Source organism: Schistocerca americana, chromosome 1 (assembly GCF_021461395.2).
Source record: "Schistocerca americana isolate TAMUIC-IGC-003095 chromosome 1, iqSchAmer2.1, whole genome shotgun sequence".
NCBI lineage: Eukaryota > Metazoa > Arthropoda > Insecta > Orthoptera > Acrididae > Schistocerca > Schistocerca americana.
In genome coordinates this window covers 747,448,323-747,471,124 of record NC_060119.1, presented here as the reverse complement: position 1 = coordinate 747,471,124, position 22,802 = coordinate 747,448,323, and the positions used below count along the sequence as shown (strand labels likewise).

General features: G+C 38.1%; 1 protein-coding gene across 3 annotated transcripts in view; it reads right to left on the bottom strand.

Annotated features, from left to right (window-relative positions):
* LOC124611079 (cation-independent mannose-6-phosphate receptor) overlaps window positions 1-3,989 on the bottom strand; it is a 619,359-nt gene extending 615,370 nt beyond the window's left edge. For all 3 annotated transcript variants that reach the window (XM_047140214.1, XM_047140213.1, XM_047140215.1), the window contains exon 1: window positions 3,781-3,989. In XM_047140214.1, coding sequence (XP_046996170.1) covers window positions 3,781-3,905 — 125 coding nt within the window. In that variant the 5' untranslated portion in view covers window positions 3,906-3,989. The remainder of the gene's footprint in view (window positions 1-3,780) is intronic.
* Between the last annotated feature and the right edge of the window lie 18,813 nt (window positions 3,990-22,802).

Sequence of the window (22,802 nt, the reverse complement as noted above, 5' to 3'; positions counted from 1 at the left end):
CATGACAAAACTGTTATCTTTCAACCTGACCTATATCAACATGATCACAAAAATATTATGGTTACAGTAAGTATTTAACACAACTGAGGAAATATCAGCTTTTCCTGAAGTAGTAGCTTACTTGCTACTTTCAGACTGTGGCAAATTCAGGGTATCTCAGCACAAACAGTATAAGGCACTGTAGTGATACTTCATTTTTAATGCAATGTACACATTCTGAACACTGTGTTAGCTTCACTTTGTCAACTGACTGGGTCTCCACATTAAAGAAGCTTTACACTCATGATGAGATCTACAGAACATGGTGAATAAATGGAGTATTTTGGGACTATGTTCTCCCTCTTCCCCACCCCTGGGGGTTTCCTATAAACATAACCATTCCAGGAGCCCCAATCAATGGATTGCTTCTCATATATACAACCACTAAAAAATAGTATTTGGATTCCACATATCCTGTATTAATTATGAACTGATTTAATTGTCCCGAGATTCTCTCACAATTTTATAGGTGTCGCCATTATATAATAAAAATAAATAACTTAGAAAACACAGGTACGGTTTTATGATAATAGGACAGGTGATCAGCCATGGCCCTGGTAAGGAACCACCCCTCTCTTTGCCTGAAATGATTAAGAATAACCACAGAAAACCTAAATAAGGGTGGCCAGACAGAGCAAACTCCTTCCTCCCACCAATGTGAGTGTCTTAACAACTGCACTGCCTCATTTGGTTGGTCCTATTATGGAATTTTTTTTAAAATTTTTTTATTTCTTCATACACAATCTGCACCAGATAACTCATAACACGAAACATAGTTTTGCATGGCGTCACTGCACTAAAGGGCACCCACTGGAGACTCCTCAAGTACAAACACACTGCTGTGACCCTGCACAGCCTCCAGTCTGTTCAGAAAAGACTCCAGGCTCGTAAACACACAAGTAAACTCGTGATAAGTGAGATGTTAAGCTCAGGACAAGACAAGAATTACTTTCATGCACTATACATCTTGGCACACACAATTTCTTGTAAAAATGTAACATTGTAATGTGACAAGGTATTGTAGTCACCACACCAAATTAACCACTACTATGAACCATCTCAATAATCTTTAACTGTATCATATTCATTACTTATGATGAATATTTTAGCTGCCTTAAACAATTGCATCAGTAACATTTTCTCATATCCCTAGACAATTTATTATACAATTTTCTTCTCCAGTAGAAAAAGTTGTTTTGAGGTTTTGTTTTTAATTGGTGAATTTCAAATTAGCTCTTGTTCAGCATTTGTGTATAGAACTATCAGTAAAATTATTAGCAATGTTTACCTGATTTACACAATAACTTGGTAGATGTACTCACTTGGTGCAGTAAGAATTCACAGTATTTTAAATAGTTCTTTGCAATGAGCCTGACTAATACATCTAGTTGCTATTATTCTTACATGCTTTTGACCCACAGAAAAGTAGCATAGCTGAGACCAGAGTGTATGTAGGAACAGTATGTCACCACATTACCCTAGCTGTTACAAACTGTTAATAGAATTTTAAAAGAATAGTATGCTGATGATGTTATTTTTGCCAGTTTCTTTGGGTGATCATTTCATGTTAACTGAAAATCAAAATTCACCCTTGAAAACTTGGTGCTTATAATAAAAATAGTAGTATTATTGTCTATGTTTACTGCGTCAACTTTCATCCTGTTTCTGCTGGAGTACATACTGTTTGTTTACTTTATATTCAATGTCAATCTACTGCACACCACCCAAGTGTAAACATCCCTGAGGACTTTATTTCCTTTCTCTAATAAGAATAGTGGTGTCTTAGCAAGGACTATGACGTTTATGCCATAAGCAAAAAGAAATTTTTTATTCCTTTCCTGAGCAGAAAAGAGGCACACTCTCAACACAAAAACCTTTGTAAACAAAGGCAGAATTCATATTGTATTTAATAGAAACATTCATGTTTTGCCATTTTTCTTAAGTTTCTCATTGAATATTGAGCAGTGCAACCATCTCTTGTAAAACTGGTATGTACTGAGTGACAAAGGGATAATTTCCAAATTCACTGACAGAAAATAAGTAGATGAAATTCTTACGCAACAATATTTAGGAGTCAAACATCAATTCAGCATTTCCATTATTGTTTCCTGGTCATGTGGATAATGAAGAATTTTAAAAAGTAAAGTTCAAGCTGTGTATGTTAACATCAATTTATTGCATCTCCAGCATAACTCTAAGCAAATGCAGTAGGCTTATTGCACTTTGTGTGTTTTGTCATGCTGTCTGTCTTATTTGCTCATTTTGCTACTATCTCAATATATTTGAGATTGTTTGGTTGATTTGTGGGGTTGAAAGGAGCAGACCACAAAGGCCATCAGTCCCTATTTGACATTGATGTATTTAAAATACAAACACACTCACAGCCACAATAAACAATGTTGGTTTGTGGGGTAAAAGAGAGCAGACTACAAAGGTCATTGGTCCCTATTTGACATTGGTGTATTTAAAATAAATAAACAATGTGAGTCTATATTTTGTAAGTTGCTAAACACAGAGTTATCAGTTTAATAAAACAGCACACAGAACTCCTTAATTACTTTGTGAATTATGTCAATAAGGTCAAGGATGATGTATGTTATTGTTGCACAAAAGTTTTATTACTCTCTACACTATGATATAGGCAAGTGATTGCTACTGTGTTGGTATCCTTATAATGTTAAATCTTTTGCCAGTACTTGCTTGCAATGCAGCTGATCTGTCCGTGTTGAAAATCATTTTTAATGTCTCCTACTTCAGGATATATTTGCCTTGAGTATAGCAGAATATGTCCAGTTGTTAACAATGCAACCACACTGAATTACAAATTGTGTAAAGAAGTGTACTGAAGTGCGGACTATTCCCACATAAAATAGTATTTCAGAAACATTAGCTACTCACTGGATATTTTCCCATACTGTTCTCCATTTCAATAAGCGACATTACTTACTACAAAAGTCAAAATTTTTATTTACTTTGAGTCCCAAAATAGTCTACCTTCAGTTGGGAAAAACCACTAACAGTATGGTACATGCACCCAAATCTCAGCTAGCTTGTTGTTCTTTCATTGTCATCCAAAATTTGACACCAGATAAAATCACGCTAGAAACGCAACCTTCTTCAAAACTAAACAAAAGCCAACCACAGTTAGCAGTAATAACACGCTTATGATCACAGACCGGTGCCCACCAATAACAGTATCAATAACAGCACTGTTTCAGTTGAAAGGAAAACGATACAAATGCTGTCAATACCTGATATTCTTTCCTCTGGCTCAGCGGAAGACATGAAAATGGCTATGCAATCCATAATTAACAACAAAGTCTGTCACGCAATATGACTGTCATCCACTTCATTTCAAAAGTTACACAAGCGTTTGTTTGTCAACAATTAAACCGGTATAAATACATGAACGAAACACAGCAACAAAACAAATGTAACTTGAAAGATATTCGACACCCGGCATTCACTCTCCGTCTCCTTATAAATCTTATGTCACAATCGATGTTAGCACACATAACAACAGTTTCCTAATGCACTAACAGTGCTTGAGAGAAACCCCCGGAAAAATTAAGACCTATGCAACACTTGACAATGACATTGTGATGCGTAAACAGTATTTCGACTATCAACTCATAAACCAAAAATGCGCTGTCATGGTGATTCATACAAAAATAACAATAAATGTAAGGAATCCAAAGCAATATAGGTACCAAATGCAATCCAATAACACCGTATCCTTACCTAGATAAATCGAAATAGGATGCTGCAGAAGAATTAGACACTTTAAATATACAATTTGACGTATCCAGTTCGAATGTTTCATGACTCATCACAAAAATAAAAAACAACAGTTTAATCACAGCCATTTGTTTTAAATACTGAAAAACACAACACAGCGTTCTATAATTTACACCCACAGAACGTCACACCTACACTAACTCCACCAGCTGACTATCTCATTTCACATGAACGCGCGAGTCACATGGAGCAACAATCCGCATCGCAGTGATACCAACTGCTTCACACGTAAACAATCCTGCAAAACTGTCTCGTAACTCAACAGCTGTCCACAAAAGCAACTGCCAATAACCACGAATACACGTATTTGAAAATTCAGTTGTTTATTTATTTTTATTTAGAAGACACATTAGTCAAACGTTCAAGTATATATTTATCAAGCTGTAAAATTGATCTAATTTAATTGTCCGCCAAACCACACTCAATTCATTAGAGCTTTCTCCGTAAAAATGTCCAATTTTGTCTTGTTTCTTTTATTTAGTTTAGTAATGTCATTAAAGTGTACAGTGTAAGTACTAAATAGTACCATATACACCGGATAGGGAAAAACTCTCAGGTCCCATTACCATTGTTTTCCTCAAGACATGTGTATTAAAAGTCGTTTTTATCATAGTTGATATTGTGACCTCAAATTTCGACCTTCCTGTGGCGAGATTATGAGCTGAATACTTTAGTGCTTTATTTCTCTCCTACAAAAGCACTGTCTAAGTAGCCTAATGTAACGAAAGCGTTAAAGAGGAATTAAATGTAAAATAAATATCACCAGTACATCCCACATACCAAATATTATCACTACAGTTACTAACACTGTTAAATCAAATGGATGCTGAAACATACCGGTACAACAGGTTAACGTTGTTAATTTATTAAACAAATACTCATCGCTGTATTGTGAAAACGAATTGTTTAGACACTAATCTAATGTGTACGCAACAGAAGTATTTGACTCACTAATTATAATAACTATGTCATGCTTCAAATTGACATATTTCTTGCTGCCTCAGGAGAAGGCTTTCTTGTTCACCACAAAAAGGATCTGTACTGACTTAGTTTAGAAATCTACTACATCATTTTTTGCGTTATCCGCATCGCTGCAAAAATGTGTAGATACATTGTGCAGCTTGTTAAAAATATTTCTCTTTAGCCACTAATTTTCCTGTATATCCATCATCTCAGCTGACTCTAGGAATTGACAGAGCTGATCGTCCGTAGCTGTGCAACAGCCTCTCGTCAATTTTACGTCAACCTTCGGCTTGCTCTTCCCTTATTAAAAAAAAAAAGGAAATGAATTTCCTATATAGGTACGCGAATATTGTGAATATTTTGTGAACAAAATCGTATACACCGCTTATTAAAATTTGTTTATTTATTATGACGTTTTCTCTACAGCCGTAATCAGAAACCTGCAATTAAGATGAAAGGAGGCTACAGCTATCATCAGATACCTGGAATTAATACGAAAGGAACATAAAGAGGGACAGGCGTTTATTTCAGCTGCAACGACAAGCTAAAAAATAAACTAAGTGGCTAGAAAATATTTCTAAAACTACACTCACCAAAAAATTTAGAGCTTATAAAAGAGCCTTCTGTGTAAGTTCTAGAGCTTATGCCTAAGTGGGTCATCAATCAATAGCTTGCTCCAAAAAATTTTACAGATGTGTTTTAGTCAAATGGCTCTGAGCACTATGGGACTTAACTTCTGAGGTCATCAGTCCCCTAGAACTTAGAACTACTTAAACCTAAGTAACCTAAGGACATCACACACATCCATGCCCGAGGCAGGATTCGAACCTGCGACCGTAGCGCCTAGAACCGCTCGTTCACCCCGGCCAGCGTGTTTTAGTCGATAGATGACGCTAGTGTTAGGAATGTCACTTTAAAATTTTATTTTATTTTATTATTGATATATTTTTTGTCTTTTCAAACATGTAAAAAGATGGATCATCTTTAAAACTTGCCCACTAAAACTTATATCTTTGTAGCATTTTTTGAACCAAGCTGTTAATTGATGCCTTGATTATGTGTAGGTTGTAGTACTGTCACAGACCTTCTTTCATAAGTTCTAAGCTTTCTGGAGAGTGCACATTCAAAACTATGCTTCAACATTTTAATTTATTATCCTTTGTCAGCTTGTTGCAGTGTAATGAAAACATATATCTCATAATGTTCCCTTCATCGTAACTGCAGATATTGTATGAAGGTAATAGCAGAAATGTTGTAATAAATAAATATGGTTAATAAACGATCTAAGTGGTTTTATTCACAAAAAATTGCTTCTTCCTCTTTAACTGCGTTTTGTGCTTTACATAGATGTTTGTTTCAGTAACAACACCTCTTTCACAAGGCATAAAATACAAAGCTATTGATAATTTGAAAAAAATATTTTTTTATAGGTACATTATAAAAAGAGCCTCATCTTCCTGATCATGCGTCAAAAATATTCCTGCAGGATTGTATTAATTTCGAGTCTGAGGGTTGCTGCAATGTGTTTCCTGCATGCACTTTCCTGTATGCACTTCGATCTGGATTTGTCAATGTACATTTGAGCTATGAACCTTTACCACAGAATCTCAGATATAGACTATAGCTTAACAGTCAATACAATTTCCATGATAGGTATCCTAAAGGAACAGCTGCATTAGGATTGGTCACAAATCTATTTCTATGTGTACTTTATTTATTCAACACATCACTAGCAAATTACTAATAACATTTTCGTTCACTTGTCATATAACTATACTGCAAACGTAGGCGAATTTTATCCACCCCTAATGGACACTAGCAGAGGAACCAATTATTAAATAATTTACTTTCTTTTTCTAAGTGACTAATACTTATTTCAGTAAATGAAAGAGATACTCAATCTCTCACTCAAACACACACACACACACACACACACAAACCACTGACTCACATTCCAAGCATATGGTAGGATATTTACTTAGGTTGTAAACCTACTAATAAAATCATTATGTATTCAGCTGAATGATTATCAAGAACTCATATGGCAAACCAGTACCAAACAAAGAAGGTAAAGCTGAAAGGCAGAACAAGTAGCTATGGGATATTTATAAGGATACAAACTCAAGGACAATATTATAGCAAGACATGAAGAAGTAGCTAAAGGTACAGAATACACAATACTGCAAGAAGAATTTAACAGAGAACTGAAAGATCTTAGGGGAAACAATGCCCCTCAAGTAGATGACATTCTCTAGACGACATACCCTAAGAATTGCTGAGATCTTTGGAGGAGTCATCCATGACAAAACTAGTCGCATAGTGTGCAAGGTATATGAGAGAGAGGAAATACTTCCAGACTTAAAAAATAACATATTAATACAGTGTTGAACTACTTATGAGGAATTTGCTTAGATTTTCTAAAATATTCTGTTAGGAAAAATGACCTGAAACTGTATTTGAATCCTACAAATTGATCTCAGTAATTAATTTTTCAGCATGAATGGATAAAGACAGTAAATTCTAACTGAAACATTTTCTTCGATGAAGCTAAAACCAGAAAATAACTGTATAATCAGTAAAAATGCTCTCTCTGATCATGATGCACACCTAATTAGGATAAATAAGGCAGCACCTTGCAGCATTGATACTACACAGTGGAAATTAGTTAGAATAATTAATGACTCCAGAATCAATATTTTTTAAGAACAGTTTATATGAAATGACCAAAGAACAATTTACAATAGTTACTTGGGGTGATATTTATAATGAGCCAAATGCTGATGTAAAATATAATCTATTACATGATAAATACATATCAATATTTGAAAATAGCTTTCCATATAAGCTAATCAGAAAAGTACATTAAATAGCCATGTAAGAAACCATGGATCACTAGAGGGTATAAAGTATCTTGTGAAAGGAAAAGGGAAATGCATCTGTTAGCAAGATCAAGTAGAGATCCTGTAGCAGTTACACACTAAAATAACTACTCGAAATTATTAAGAAATGTTATTAAAAATCAAGGAACTTGTATATTACGTCAGAAATCAATAAGTCTGCGGAACAGATTTAAGGCTATATGGAATGTAGTGAAATGAGAAACAGGGCATCTAACCACAGAAAACGATAATATCACTATCGATTTGAATGGAAGAATTATAAATGGTGTGCCACAGGTAGCAAATGTATTTAATAATCACTTGTGTATGTAGTACAAAATACAGGGACAAAGAGTACAAGAAAACAATCACAAGAGTATGTTCAAAAAGCAACTCTCATAAAATCCACCCTTCTGACATTAAGAAAGTTTTATGTTCTCTCAAACATAAAAACTTATTTGGATTTTGATGGAGATTCCAATAGAATACTAAAGAATTGTTCACACATAATAAGCCCTGTCTTATCTGAAATATGTAACATATCACTAACTCAAGGTATTTTCCCAGAGAGACTGAAGTATACCTTTGCTAAACCCCTCTATAAGAAAGGTGATAGAAGAGATATCAATGACAACCAACCTCTTTCACTATAGATGTCACTTTTCAAAATTTTTGAGATGGTTATGTGTTCTAGAATAGCACCTTACCTAAGCAACAATAATAACATCAGTAAATCACAGCTACGATTTCAGAAGAGTTACTCTCAGAGGAATGCCATTTAATTGTTCATTCACCAAATTATACAAACATTAGGTAACAAAATTTTTCTACGACATTTCTAAGACATTTGAATGAGTGAATCACAATATTCTCCTACCTAAACTGAGGTTTTATGGGATCAATGGTTTTGCCAACCAATGGATAAAGTCATATCTAGCAAAAAGAATATAGAAAGTTGTCCTTGGTAACTCAATCAACATAGTCTGGGGACCCAACTCTCACCTGGTCCACTATTGTTCTTCATATATGTCAATTAGGTTCCATTTTATATACAACAAGCATAATTAATTCTTTTTGTGAATGGCATTAGTACTGTAATCAATTGAAGCACACATACAGCAACAGAGGAAACAGTAAACAATATTCTGAAAAGTGTTATTAGCTAGTTACGTGTGAACTGTCTCAACTTCAATTTTAAAAAGACGCAAAATATTTTCTTCTGCATATCTAGAGGTACTACACCAATGATAAGTGGAACACATCTTGAGAAAATAATAAGAAGGACGGAAACTTCGAATTTCTTAAGTGTCCATGTTGATGAGAATTTAAACTGGAAGAAGCATATTTTGGAACGCCTAAAACAACTTAGTTCTGCCAAATTTTCACTTAGAATCATTGCAGATCTTGGGAAGAAACAAATCAATAATTTTGCATATTTCCTTCACTAGTAGCTTATGTAATAATGTTCTGAGGAAACTCCTTTTTAAAGATGCTTTAAGAATAATGGGCTGTAACCACCCACAATCACCCTGTTATCACCTTTATGTTTAAGGCGATCGGCATTATACTGCTGCTTCACAGTATATTTATTCCCTCATGAAGTTCATTGTAAATAATCCACTGCAAATCAAAAGGAACAATGATGTACATAATTACAATACCAGAAGAAAAAAGACATTTAGTAATATAGACATATTTACAAAATAACTTTTGCTGTGAATATAAAATGACTCACTCCACATAATTACGATTTATCATACTCAAGGATCATGAAAGTAACTAAATATAAAATCCATAGAAGGCAGGTGCTGACAGGTGTGAATACTGTCCAACCATCAGTTTAATAAATCATGGTTCAAAAAATATTGACATTGACTGTTTACAGAAGAATGAAAAAACTGTCAGAAGCTGACCTCAGGGAAGACCAGTTTGGGTTATGAAGAAATGTAAGACCATGTGAGGCAATAGTGACCATATGCTTCATCCTAGAAGATAGGTTGAAGGAAGGAGAACTGCATACATTTAGAGAGAGCTTTTGGCTGTGTCAAGTGGCCCACATGCTTTGACATTTTGAAGGTAGCAGGGATAAACTAAGGGGAGTGAATGGTTATTTATATCTCGAACTGAAACCAGCTGCAGTGGTAAGAATTGGTGGACTTGAAAGCGAAGCTGTAGCTGACAAGACATTGAGACTCGATTGTTTTTCAATTTAATTGAGCTACCAGTAAAGGAAACCGTGGAAAAGGTAGGAAAGGGAATTAAAGTTCAGGAAGAAGAAATAGAAACTCAAAGTTTTGCTGATGACATTGCAATTATGTTAGAGGCAGCAAAGGACTTGGAAGAGCAGTTGAATGGGATGGATTGTGTCTCGAAAAGAGATTACATGTTGAACATAAACAAAAGGAAAACAAGGCCAGTGGAATCTAGTAGAATTGAATTAGAAATTGGTGATGGAATTAGTTTAGGAAATGAGATGCTAACAGCAGTAGATGAGTTTTGTTATTTGGCAACAAAATAACTGATGATGGACAAAGTAGAGAGGATATAAAATGCAAACTGACAACAGTAATAAAACTTTTTCTGAGAAACTGAAATTTGTTAACCTCTAATACAATGAAGAGCCAAAGAAATTGTTACACCTGCCTACTATCGTGTAGGGCCCCCACAAGCACGCAGAAGTGCCTCAGCATGACATGGCATGGAATCAAATAATGTCTGAAGCAATGCTGGACGGAACTGACACGATGAATCTTGCAGGGCTATCCATAAATCCGTAAGGTTACAAGGGGGTCAAGATCTCTTCTGAACAGCAAGTCGCAAGGCATCCCAGATATGCTCAATAATGTCCATGTCGGGGGAGTTTGGTGGCCAGCGGAAGTGTTTAAACTCAGAAGAGTGTTCCTGGAGTCACTCTGTAGCAATACTGGACGTGTGGGGTGTTGCATTGTCCCGCTGCAATTTCCCAAGTCCGTTGGAATGCACAATGCACACAAGTGCATGCAGGTGAGCAGAAAGGATTCTTACATATTTGTCACCTGTCAGGGTTGTATCTACACATATCAGGGGTCCCATATCACTAAAACTACACGTGCTCCACACCATTACAGAGTCTCCACCAGCTTGAACAGTCCCCTGCTGACATGCAGGGTCCATGAATTCATGAGGTTGTCTCCATACCTGTACTCGTCCATCCACTCGATACAATTTGAAACGAGGCTCGTCCGACCAGGTAACATGTTTCCAGTCATCAACAGTCCAATGTCGGTGTTGACAGGCGCAAGTGAGGTGTAAAGCTTTGTGTCGCGCAGTCATCAAGGGTTCACAAGTGGGGCTGTGGCTTCGAAAGCCCACATCGATGACGTTTTGTTGAATAGTTCGCACACTATTACTTGTTGATGGCCCAACATTGAAATCTGCAGCAATTTGCGGAAGGGTTGCATTTCTGTCACGCTGAACGATTCTCTTCAGTCGTCGTTGGTCCCATACTTGCAGGATCTTTTTCCGGCCGTGGCGATGTCGGAGATTTGATGTTTTACAGGATTCCTGATATCCAAGGCACACTCGTGAAATGGTCATACGGGAAAATCTCCATTTCATCACTGTCTCGGAGATACTGTGTATTACCGCTCGTGCGCCGACTAATACACAAAGTACAAACTCACTTATAGTGCGTTTCAAATTGGTTGCGACTTTTGACATTTGGCTCACCAGTTGGGACATGACGCCGTTCCCAAGGTAACACCAATGGAGAGCTTTCCCTACCACGCCACCAGCAGTTCGCTTGGTAAAGCGCCACTGTTGCCACGCTGTGGATAAACAGTACCACGTGATGTCACGATCTAGAGGCATCTATGTTCAATTGCTCTCGTAGTCAAGTGGTATTTTCTGGCGTTGAAGTGTTCTACGGTCGTCAGATATTGCGAACGAGTGCGCTGCGTTAATAATAATAGTGCAGCACGTCTGAACACGAGATTCTCAATAAAAGTGGTCATCCAAGAACACGGTCATCGGCTGTGAAGATAATGTTCTACTGCAAAACATTCCTCTGAATTCGACAAAGGAATGGACAATACGCAATATCACTCGGTTGTGATGGATAAAGCTCCAACAATACAGCGGAGGAAAGCGGCTATTTTTATCTGGGTACAAAGAAAAGTTCGAATGGATTAAGTGAACCTAGCTCGTCTAAGGAGAAGTTAACGGAACTTGTAGTAATGTACAAGTCAAAAACTCCACACTACCAGGTCGATGAACTGGCTAACACTAAAGACCATAGTTTAATCACATTTCCTCTGTATCACGCCCATTTAAATCCGACTGAGAATATAGGCCGAGGTGAAAAGTAATGAGGCAAAAAACAACAATTATTTACTCTCAGTAAGGTGAAATGCTGACAAAAGAAGTCATTGCAAATGTTACATCACAGGACTGGTCTCAAGTTGTAGGGTATTCTAAGAATGTGTTTAAGGAGACACGGATTCATGAAGAACTGTGTTGAGTTTTGAGTAATACGTTACTTCTCTTGTTGCTGTGTTAACAACCGCTTCTTTTGCCTAAACACAGCACAGTTTACAGATATGCATCTCACAAATATTCTACTGCAGTTGAAGTAGTGACAGAATCCTAAAACAACGTATTATTAAACCAGCAACTGAAGGCGAGACACATCTTTAGTCACGAGGAAGCCCATTCCCAGTATAAAAATAAATGTACAGCTTCTTCATTTACATTGTTGCAAAACTCTCTGCAAGTTTCGTTTCACAGACTACTGATGATCCTTGAAAATTACGTTACTTCATTTGAAAACATCTGTAGTTGTTTGAATACTGCGATAGATATGGAAGTTTCGCATATTGATCATACGGCAAAATACTCTGCTCTTTGCCAAAATCTTGATTCCATATCAAAGACAGATTATGAGATACGAGGGATTTATGAATATTTGTTTTTTTTTTTTTTTTCACTTACGTGTGTGTTCGTGACGGAGACCTGTAAACGTCTCCATCACATTCCATTTCCTGGACCTTGGATATAGAAACCGACATCCTTCGAGATTTAATGATTAATTCAATATGCTATCTAAATTTTATATACAGCAAAATATGACCTAAATCACACCAAACGCAAATTCGTAGCGATCCCTAATTTTCACTTGAAACCTTAACAATTTCTGGCAGTAATTTAGCTAATACCGAAATATCACAGTAGCTATGACCATTAACGAAATAATAGGTAGTTCATCATGAAGCTGGCGAATGAAGCTATAGGCTGTGCGAGACTCAAAGTTAATTACCGTATATTTTCTCTAAAATTGTTTGAGAAAGATTGCATATCGGACAGCTTGGGCAGCTGACAGGTTATGTGCCGAGCAGGCCTGTTGTTATAGTCGCATGCTGACGTGTTCAGCACACGCTGGCAACCACGCTTTCCTCCACACGGTCCGTACTGGACTGTCAAGAGTCGCCAACTAATTTTAAATGCGCTATAAAGCTTGATAACCGGACACTGTAGCAGGAGTAACCGATCCAGCAACTGCGCCAGACACTTTCTGTCTTATATAGACTTTGCCGACCGCAGCGCCGTATTCTCCCAGGTTACATGTCTCTGAATTTGAAGACGCACGTCTGTACCAGTGTCTTTGCAATTTCTGTGTGTAAACTGACCTGTTACGAACCATTCATAATGTATTTGTCTGATGCGCAAAGAAGAAAACTAGATGATAAGCAGTTCAGATAAGAAGAGATTAGAAGCTTTGAAATGTGGTGTGTAGCAATTTGAGTCACGAGAGAGTGATATTACATGTTTTTTTATTATTTTAAATGGACTTGTAGTCCGGGGTGATATGTTGCAATACAGCATCATCGGTCTATTGCGGTCCAACGGTGTTGGTGAGGCAGTAAATTTCCACAGGGCAGTGACTGCGTCACTGCGATTCACTTTGGAGGTGTGGCGGTGGGACTTGTAGTCCCGTACCACCTTCTGATGGTGAAATACTACATGAGTGAGGAAGAAAATTTGCCTAACATGGGCAAATAAAGGTTTGACAGTGGCGCGACGATATTACATGGCCGCACAAGGTATTATTTGAAGTGTACTCGCACGCAACTGCCTGCGAGAAAGCAGCATTATCGCTGACACTCTCTCCATTACTTGAACTAAGAGAGCTGTGGTTCGCTGTTAACTGTTGTGAAAAGATATTGTCTAGCTTCTGATCTTAATGAGTATGGACGAATGTATTTCGGCTTAAGCGAGAAGGCATTGTTGGGAGACCGCCATCTTTAATTGAAAGGCGTTTTTGATTTTGTGCGACAATAATAAGCCAATAAACCAATTTCTCGGCAGCATAAACAAAGTGTGTATTGCGTAAATTACTGTATTCTCCTTCTCATTTTCAAATATTTGTGCATGCGTACGAGAAATTTCTTTCTACCGTGGATGTTCGAACCTGCAGCGACTTTTAAACATACCCACTTCGACGGACAGGTTTCCATAGAAAGGAGAATTGGACAGTATTTAACATAGACTAAGATTCCTACAGTTTCCGCATGCAGTTCGACGACCGGGAGAGACATCGAGTACAGCTTCCAGTCAGTATGCAGCAGCAGATCTCTAGTCTATCAACCCCAATCCCCTGAACATAAACGTCGTCTAGTGAAAGCTGTTTGGTTATTTATTCATTTCGAAAACCTAAACTCTTTTCTTAGTGAGACTGAATACTAAAGAACTAATTTCTGCAATCAATAATAATAAAAATAAATCAAAGCAGTTACGAAATGAATAACAATAATAATAAAAGCAGTTCATCGAGGTTGCTTTCTGTATCTGAAACGGAGTTTTCAACACAGGTCTCTATACAATAACTGGGTTCAGGATGAAATAATGACTCCTCTCGTGAATCATTCAATCTCAGTAAAATAATAACAATTTACCTTTCATGTGAGAGGGAGTTACAGGTGCTACAGAATAAAGCTGAAGATCAGATGGGTAGAACCAGTGTCACCTAGGACAAGGCCGCTACACTGTCTTTGGAGTCGCTCGTGACGTAAGCACTACAGGTCATAACAAACACAAAGCTGTCTTAGTTGTTTCGCCTGTGTAGCCGTTATATGATTGTGAATTGAAATGTTAGTATAATAGTGTACATTGTTGTTGTTGTGGTCTTCAGTACTGAGACTGGTTTGATGCAGCTCTCCATGCTACTCTATCCTGTGCAAGCTTCTTCATCTCCCAGTACCCACTGCAACCTACATCCTTCTGAATCTGCTTAGTGTATTCATCTCTTGGTCTCCCTCTACGATTTTTACCCTCCACGCTGCCCTCCAATACTAAATTGGTGATTCCTTGATGCCTCAGAACATGTCCTACCAACCGATCCCTTCTTCTGGTCAAGTTGTGCCACATACTTCTCTTCTCCCCAATTCTATTCAATATTGCCAGTCTACATTTTATATCCTCTCTACTTCGACCATCATCAGTTATTTTGCTCCCCAAATAACAAAACTCCTTTACTACTTTAAGTGTCATTTCCTAATTTAATTCCGTCAGCATCACCCGACTTAGTTCGACTACATTCCATTATCCTCGTTTTGCTTTTGTTGATGTTCATCTTATATCCTCCTTTCAAGACGCTGTCCATTCCATTCAACTGCTCTTCCAAGTCCTTTGCTGTCTCTGACAGAATTAAAATGTCATCGGCAAACCTCAAAGTTTTTATTTCTTCTCCATGGATTTTAATACCTACTCCGAATTTTTCTTTTGTTTTCTTTACTGCTTGCTCAATATACAGATTGAATAACATCGGGGCAGGCTACAACCCTGTCTCACTCCCTTCCCAACCGCTGCTTCCCTTTCATGCCCCTCGACTCTTATAACTGCCATCTGGTTTCTGTACAAACTGTAAATAGCCTTTCGCTCCCTGTATTTTACCCCTGCGACCTTTAGAATTTGAAAGAGAGTATTCCAGTCAACATTGACAAAAGCTTTCTCTAAGTCTACAAATGCTAGAAACGTAGGTTTGCCTTACCTTAATCTTTCTTCTAAGATAAGTCGTAAGGTCAGTATTGCCTCACGTGTTCCAGTGTTTCTACGGAATCCAAACTGATCTTCCCCGAGGTCGGCTTCTACTAGTTTTTCCATTCGTCTGTAAAGAATTCGTGTTAGTATTTTGCAGCTGTGGCTTATTAAACTGATTGTTCGGTAATTTTCACATCTGTCAACACCTGCTTTCTTTGGGATTGTTATTATTATATTCTTCTTGAAGTCTGAGGGTATTTCGCCTGTTTCATACATCTTGCTCACCAGATGGTAGAGTTTTGACAGGACTGGCTCTCCCAAGGCCGTCAGTAGTTCCAATGTAATGTTGTCTACTCTGGGGGCCTTGTTCCGACTCAGGTCTTTCAGTGCTCTGTCAAACTCTTCACGCAGTATCATATCTCCCATTTCATCTTCATCTACATCTTCTCCCATTTCCATAATATTGTCCTCAAGTACATCGCCTTTGTATAGACCCTCTATATACTCCTTCCACCTTTCTGCTTTCCCTTCTTTGCTTAGAACTGGGTTTCCATCTGAGCTCTTAATGTTCTTACAAGTGGTTCTCTTATCTCCAAAGGTCTCTTTAATTTTCCTGTAGGCAGTATCTATCTTACCCCTAGTGAGATAAGCCTCTACATCCTTACATTCGTCCTCTAGCCATCCGTGCTTAGCCATTTTGCACTTCCTGTTGATCTCATTTTTGAGACGTTTGTATTCCTTTTTGCCTGCTTTATTTACTGCATTTTTATAGTTTCTCCTTTCATCAATTAAATTCAATATATCTTCTGTTACTCAAGGATTTCTACTAGCCCTCGTCTTTTTGCCTACTTGATCCTCTGCTGCCTTCACTACTTCATCCTTCAAGGCTACCCATTCTTCTTCTGCTGTATTTCTTTCCCCAATTCCTGTCAATAGTTCCCTTATGCTCTCCCTGATACTCTGTACAACCTCTGGTTCTTTCAGTTTATCCAGGTCCCATAGTGTACATACTACTTCAATATATACATATGCCACGTAGGTGTTGTATGCCTACTTGTAGAGGCAATTATATTACTCAGGAAAGAGTCAGTACATTTCATTTCCCTCATGATGAAGATGCAAGGAGAGAATGGATAAGAGCAGTTCACCATGATAATTTTACTCCTTCAGATCACACTGTGGTGAGTAGCAGCTTTAGTAAATAAACCTATGAAATGGTTCTGTTTAGTCTTAGTGTTAATTATAATTTATAAACATAACCTGTATACATAGGCCAAACTTTTCTCATACTAAAGTAACGTAATCCATATTTTAAACAGGTTTGTGAGCTGCATTTCCATGCACACGATATGGAAAGAACTACATCAGCAGATGATGCGAAGACTGGAAGATTAATTACAGCATCTCTTGACCGTCCACGTCTAAGGAAAGGTAAGTTGGTTATTTACGGACTTCGAGTTAGGTTATATAATCATTGGATGAATCTCTTACGCTTTTGGTTTATATGGTAAGATACTGAGAATTAATATTTTTTTATCGGTGCAATACCAGCACTATTTCCAGGCTGTCCTGAATATTTATCTACACCGTCAGCATCAAGAGAACATCCTGAAGATCGAAGACAGAGTTTGGAAAATGCTTTCGTCAGATCAGCGCTGAAAGAAAGTTTGATTACTCATGAAGACCATAAGAAGGCAATATCATTCTCTTCGTTGAAGGAATTATGCGATAAAATTAATAGTAGTGATTTGAATGCGTGGACATGTGTCAAAAAGTTGAATAGTGTGTATTTTCTTTTCATTAGTGAAGTGCCATTTTTGCAAGTTCTGTGTTATGTTACAATTAACGCAAATCTCACTCTCACTGTCCATGTCAATGATTTACAGCTTGGTCAAATAGGGAACATAAAGTTTCCAGTAACTGTAAGTACCACAACACCGTTAACTAATATTCTTAATATTGTCAAATTAAAGTTTAGCAACAGAGAAGATCAGGAACCTAATGAGAGTATTGATTTCATAACCACTATTTTGAATAATTTTTCTGAAAGTTGTCAGATAAACATGAAATTATAAACTTTATGAAAGAACAGACTTCATTGCTAAAATGCAAGAAGAATAATGCTAGATATTCATGGGATATTTTAGTTTTGTGGTCATTAGCTCATTCTATTTCTCCTCACTGTTACAAGGTTTTAAGAAGCAGTGGTAAATAACTATACCTAGCCCTGCTACTCTGACTAGAGTATGTGGTGGATTTGCTATTAATCCTGCTCTTGAACAAGTTCCTGCACATTTTCTTGGATACATAACTAAGAAAGAGAGATTTTTAACTGAAGATGACTGGACAGTTCTCCTCTTAATGGATGAAATCCATTTAAAGTCACAAATGGACTACAAAGGGGGAAACATAGTTGGCCAGGCCTATAATAGTAGTGAATGTGCATTGCAGCCTACGTATTTATGGTGCATAGTTTGGATACAAAGTACACTGATGTAGCTCATACTCTGCCGGTCAAAGTCATGCTGGCCCCTGCTCTTTTCACATTCCTTAAAAATATTATACTGAAGTTAGAAGCCGGCCGGTGTGGCCGTGCGGTTAAAGGCGCTTCAGTCTGGAACCGCGTGACCGCTACGGTTGCAGGTTCGAATCCTGCCTCGGGCATGGATGGGTGTGATGTCCTTAGGTTAGTTAGGTTTAAGTAGTTCTAAGCTCTAGGGGACTGATGACCACAGCAGTTAAGTCCCATAGTGCTCAGAGCCATTTTTTTTAAGTTAGAAAGCATAGGGATTGAAGTAGTTGGTATAGTATCAGATAATAATGCCATCATTAAGAAAGCTGAATCTTACTTCAGTGATCCACCTGAACTTAAAATTAAATACCAAAACCTTCTCCAGGTGCTGGAAGTAGGCCTTTTTACTTTCTAGTTAATAGTGTGCACCTATTAAAATGCATACGTAACATTTAGCTGAATCAGAAAGAAGATTTTATAGAGTTTCCGAATTTTAATAATGAGGTGGATGGTGGTTTTGCGTCTTTCAATAGTTTGAAATCTCTTCGTTCGCTGGAAAAGGCAAATTTATTGAAATTTGCAAACAAGCTATGTCTTTAATCACTGTATCCCTCAACCATAGAAAGGCAGAATGTAATACTTGCTCTCCATATTTTTGACCATATGACAGCTATTGCTCTTGGGGAATTAGGCTCTAAACACAATACTGAATATTGCAATGATACTGCAACTTTCATTGAGATCATTTGCAAGTGGTGGGATGCAGTTAATGTAAAAGCATTGTTAAAAGGTCAAAGGTTATTAAATAGGTTTCAAGAGCCAATAACAAGAATTCTGAGCACATACTAGAGTTCCTACATCAGTTTGCAAATTGGTTAACAAAGGAAAATTCTCAGGGTTTAATTGGTCTTAGCAGACAAACACATATAGCTCTTAGGCATACCACTCTTGCATTGGTGGATCTAGGTATTGGCTCAATGAGAAAAAGAGGCAATACTTTCTAACAGGCAAGGTTCAAACTGATGACCTGGAAAGCAGGTTTGGTAAATTTCGTCAGATGAGTGGTGGTAATTACCATGTGTCAATTAGATAGATTTTTGAGACAGAAAGTAAACTGAGGGTGCGAAGCTATGTATCATTAATATTAAAATTCCAAAAAATGGGTGATGTTCTAATTGCAAAGGATGATATTTTTTTCTAATGAGACAGACATAAATGACCTTCCAAAAGTGACATATAATGAAGAGTTAAATGTAGTTGTGGAAGATATTGATATACAGGAATTAGATGAGGATGTGTGGCCTTTACTTCACTACGTAAGTGTTTACTGCTCATATGCAGTCATTAAGAAATTTAAATGTGATTATTGTAAAATGTATCTAACAGGAGATGATGAGGATGTGAAAGATGACAGAAATCATTTAACTACTGTGACCAGTAGAGGTGGTCTCTGCTATCCTAGTTAGGATGTTGTAACATGTGTAGCATGTATATATGTTACTGCACAGAAACTGAGTTATTTCTTCAGGAAAAGTACCAAAGAAATGTATTGTTTTGTGCATGTCATAGCAACTTGCCTGATGACACATTTGTTGGGTTTGCTTGCACTGAAAATCACTCTGTACATGAAATCATTGACAATATATTTGGTGCTACTGTCAACATTCTTTTGAATGATTATACAAAGAGGGTCAATGACATTGTAAATACAAATAATGTTACAACCCTCAAGAGAAAGAGAAAAATGGACTGAAAACTTGGCTCTGTTTATTTTATTGTGCTTTTAGATAGTAAACAAATATGGTAACTGTGTAAACATAAATACTAATTCATTGTTTATTGAATTCTCAAAGCTTTCTTTGATTTCTGTAAATAGATATTTATATAGATAATTCATGATTTCACTTAACTTCAAATTACTTAAGTTTAAAGGTGATATTACGAAAAAAAGTTCACCGTAAAAAAAATAAGGAAACATTATTTAAAGTACTAGAATTTCTTTTTATTTTAGATAAATTAATTGTTTAATAAACATGAAGTCCAATATACACTTGCAGCTACAAGTCTCTCTCGGCTCGTAGTGTAGTGGTATGACTCTTACGCTGATTCCGCAGCTCGTGGTCGTGCGGTAGCGTTCTCGCTTCCCACGCCCGGGTTCCCGGGTTCGATTCCCGGCGGGGTTAGGGATTTTCTCTGCCTCGTGATGACTGGGTGTTGTGTGCTGTCCTTAGGTTAGTTAGGCTTAAGTAGTTCTAAGTTCTAGGGGACTGATGACCATAGATGTTAAGTCCCATAGTGCTCAGAGCCATTTTTTTTTCTTACGCTGACGTCACACACGCAGTGTAGCGGCCTTGTTCCTAGGTGGAACTGATAGATCACGTAACTAATAAGGAGATACTGAATAGAACTGTGGAGAAAAGAAATTTGTGGCACAACCTGACTAGAAAAATAGGACACATACTAAGAACTCAAGGAATAGTGAATCTATGGGAAGTGTGTGTGTGTTGTGGGGGCGGGGAAAGAGGGTAAAATTTGTAGAGGCATGAATATAGTAAGTAGGTTCAAATGGCTGTAGGTTGCAATAGTCATTCAGAGGGCAGACTAGCATATGGAGCAGCATTAAACCAGTCTTTGGGCTGAAGACCACAACAACAAACAAAGTTTCAACCGCTAAAAAATTATATATACGATTTATAGTGTTACATCATCAGTTGTACGTAGTCTCTCCATTCTGGTCGGAAGTTGTTGTTCACGAAGTACTAAGCACCGTAATAATTTTGTTGTCGCGGGGTAACGCATTGGGCAATCGAAAATGGTGAACTCGATGTCGTCCTCCGCGCTACGGTGACTTGGAGGTGAGCCAACGAGTTGTAGCCGTTGGAGATGTAGTAGAAACCGTTCGCGGTTAAAACGAAGATGAACATGGTGACCAGAAACTTTCTATGGTACGTACCAATGGAGAACCATGGACGTGCGTGGATGTTTCGTAGTAAACCCTCCTCGATTTGGCACGATATGCGTCACTTTTTGTTTCACAATGTTCTGATTCGCCGCTGCACGTCCTGCGGAAGGTCAGAGTAAGGAACATGTTTGTATGTCTTCTTTGTCCCATGGTGAATGGTACTCTTAGCTTAAACATCGATTGTTTCATTGCCCCTTATGTCATGGTACCACTTCACCGGTAACGTTGTGATTTTCTTGTAACGCGTCATAATTCTGCAATACTGTTTGTAGTCTGGACACCGAGTAACTGTTGGCATTATCGACAGCATGACACCGTATGAGGCGCAATGCCGAACGCGAGTCTGTCAGAATAATGACTGTATCTTTATCTAAGCCTTCAGCATGTTTAAGTCCCTCTAGTATTGCAGTGAGCTCCGCTATAAGGAGGCGTCCCGAGTTAGCGGGTACTGACCACTACAGCGTGTCTCTTCATCGTAATATGAGCCGCCGACGCCTCTGAAATATGTGTTCCATCTCTATGGAGGTGGTATGCATGTTCCAGTCCACTTAAAAAGTCCTTTAACAGTTGTGGGCTCATATTTAGTTTCGTGTATGGCGTAGGACTGGGGAAAGAATTAGGCCACGGCCTTCCTAAGGAACCATCGCAGATACCCTTTAAGCGATTTCGGGAAATCACGCAAATCGTAAAACTGGTTGGCTGGTTATAGCTTTGAGTCACCGTCGTCTCGAATGCGAGTCCAAGCGCCATCCAAGAGAGGGTTTGTGGAGGTCATAAACCCTCTCCCCCTTCCCCAAAAATGACTAAAAGTGTATTTTTACATATATTAATTTTCAGCTTTCTCAGAGAGCTTCCTAAAAATAAATTAACATGATAGCCAAGTGTCTTGAAAAGAGCAAGTAAATGTAAAAAATTACGAGTTATGTTTAATACAGGACAGTTTTCGGCTGACGGCCCACGTGGATGGGTTTTCAGCAACGACTGAAACAAAGAATTCCTCCTTCCCCCCCTCCCCCCGCCCTAATTACCAAATTTCCAATTACCCACAGACCTTTGTTCAAAATCGCGGTGCTACACTTGTCTGATTTGAAGTATACGGACTCGCCTGTGCTCATTCGGGAGGACGACGCTTCAATTCCGCTTCCGGCCATCCTGATTTAGGTTTTCCGTGATTTCCCTAAATCGCTCCAGCAAATGCTGGGATGGTTCCTTTCAAAGGGCACGGTCGACTTCCTTCCCCACCATTCCCTAATCCGATGAGACCGATGACCTCGCTGTTTGGTCTCTTCCCCCAAAACAACCCCAACTCTCCTGTGTACTACGTATTGTCCAGTCTTGACCAAGTAAGTCACGAGGGGGGTGGGGGAGGAGAGGGGGACCCGCCAGTATAATAGGAGGCGTGGAGTATTATGTTGCCACTAGAGAAGCAGTGACGGCAGAATGGGTCAGCCAGGAGCGCTCAGTCACCTCGATCGTGGATTAATCATTGGACATCACCTGAGTAACAGCTCCATCAGGGCCATTTCAACTTTTCTAAACCTGCCCAGTACAGTTGTTGGTGATGTGACTGAAGTGAAACACGAAGGAACAGGAACAGCTGAACCAGGACCGGATGGACCTCGCGTACTGAACGTCA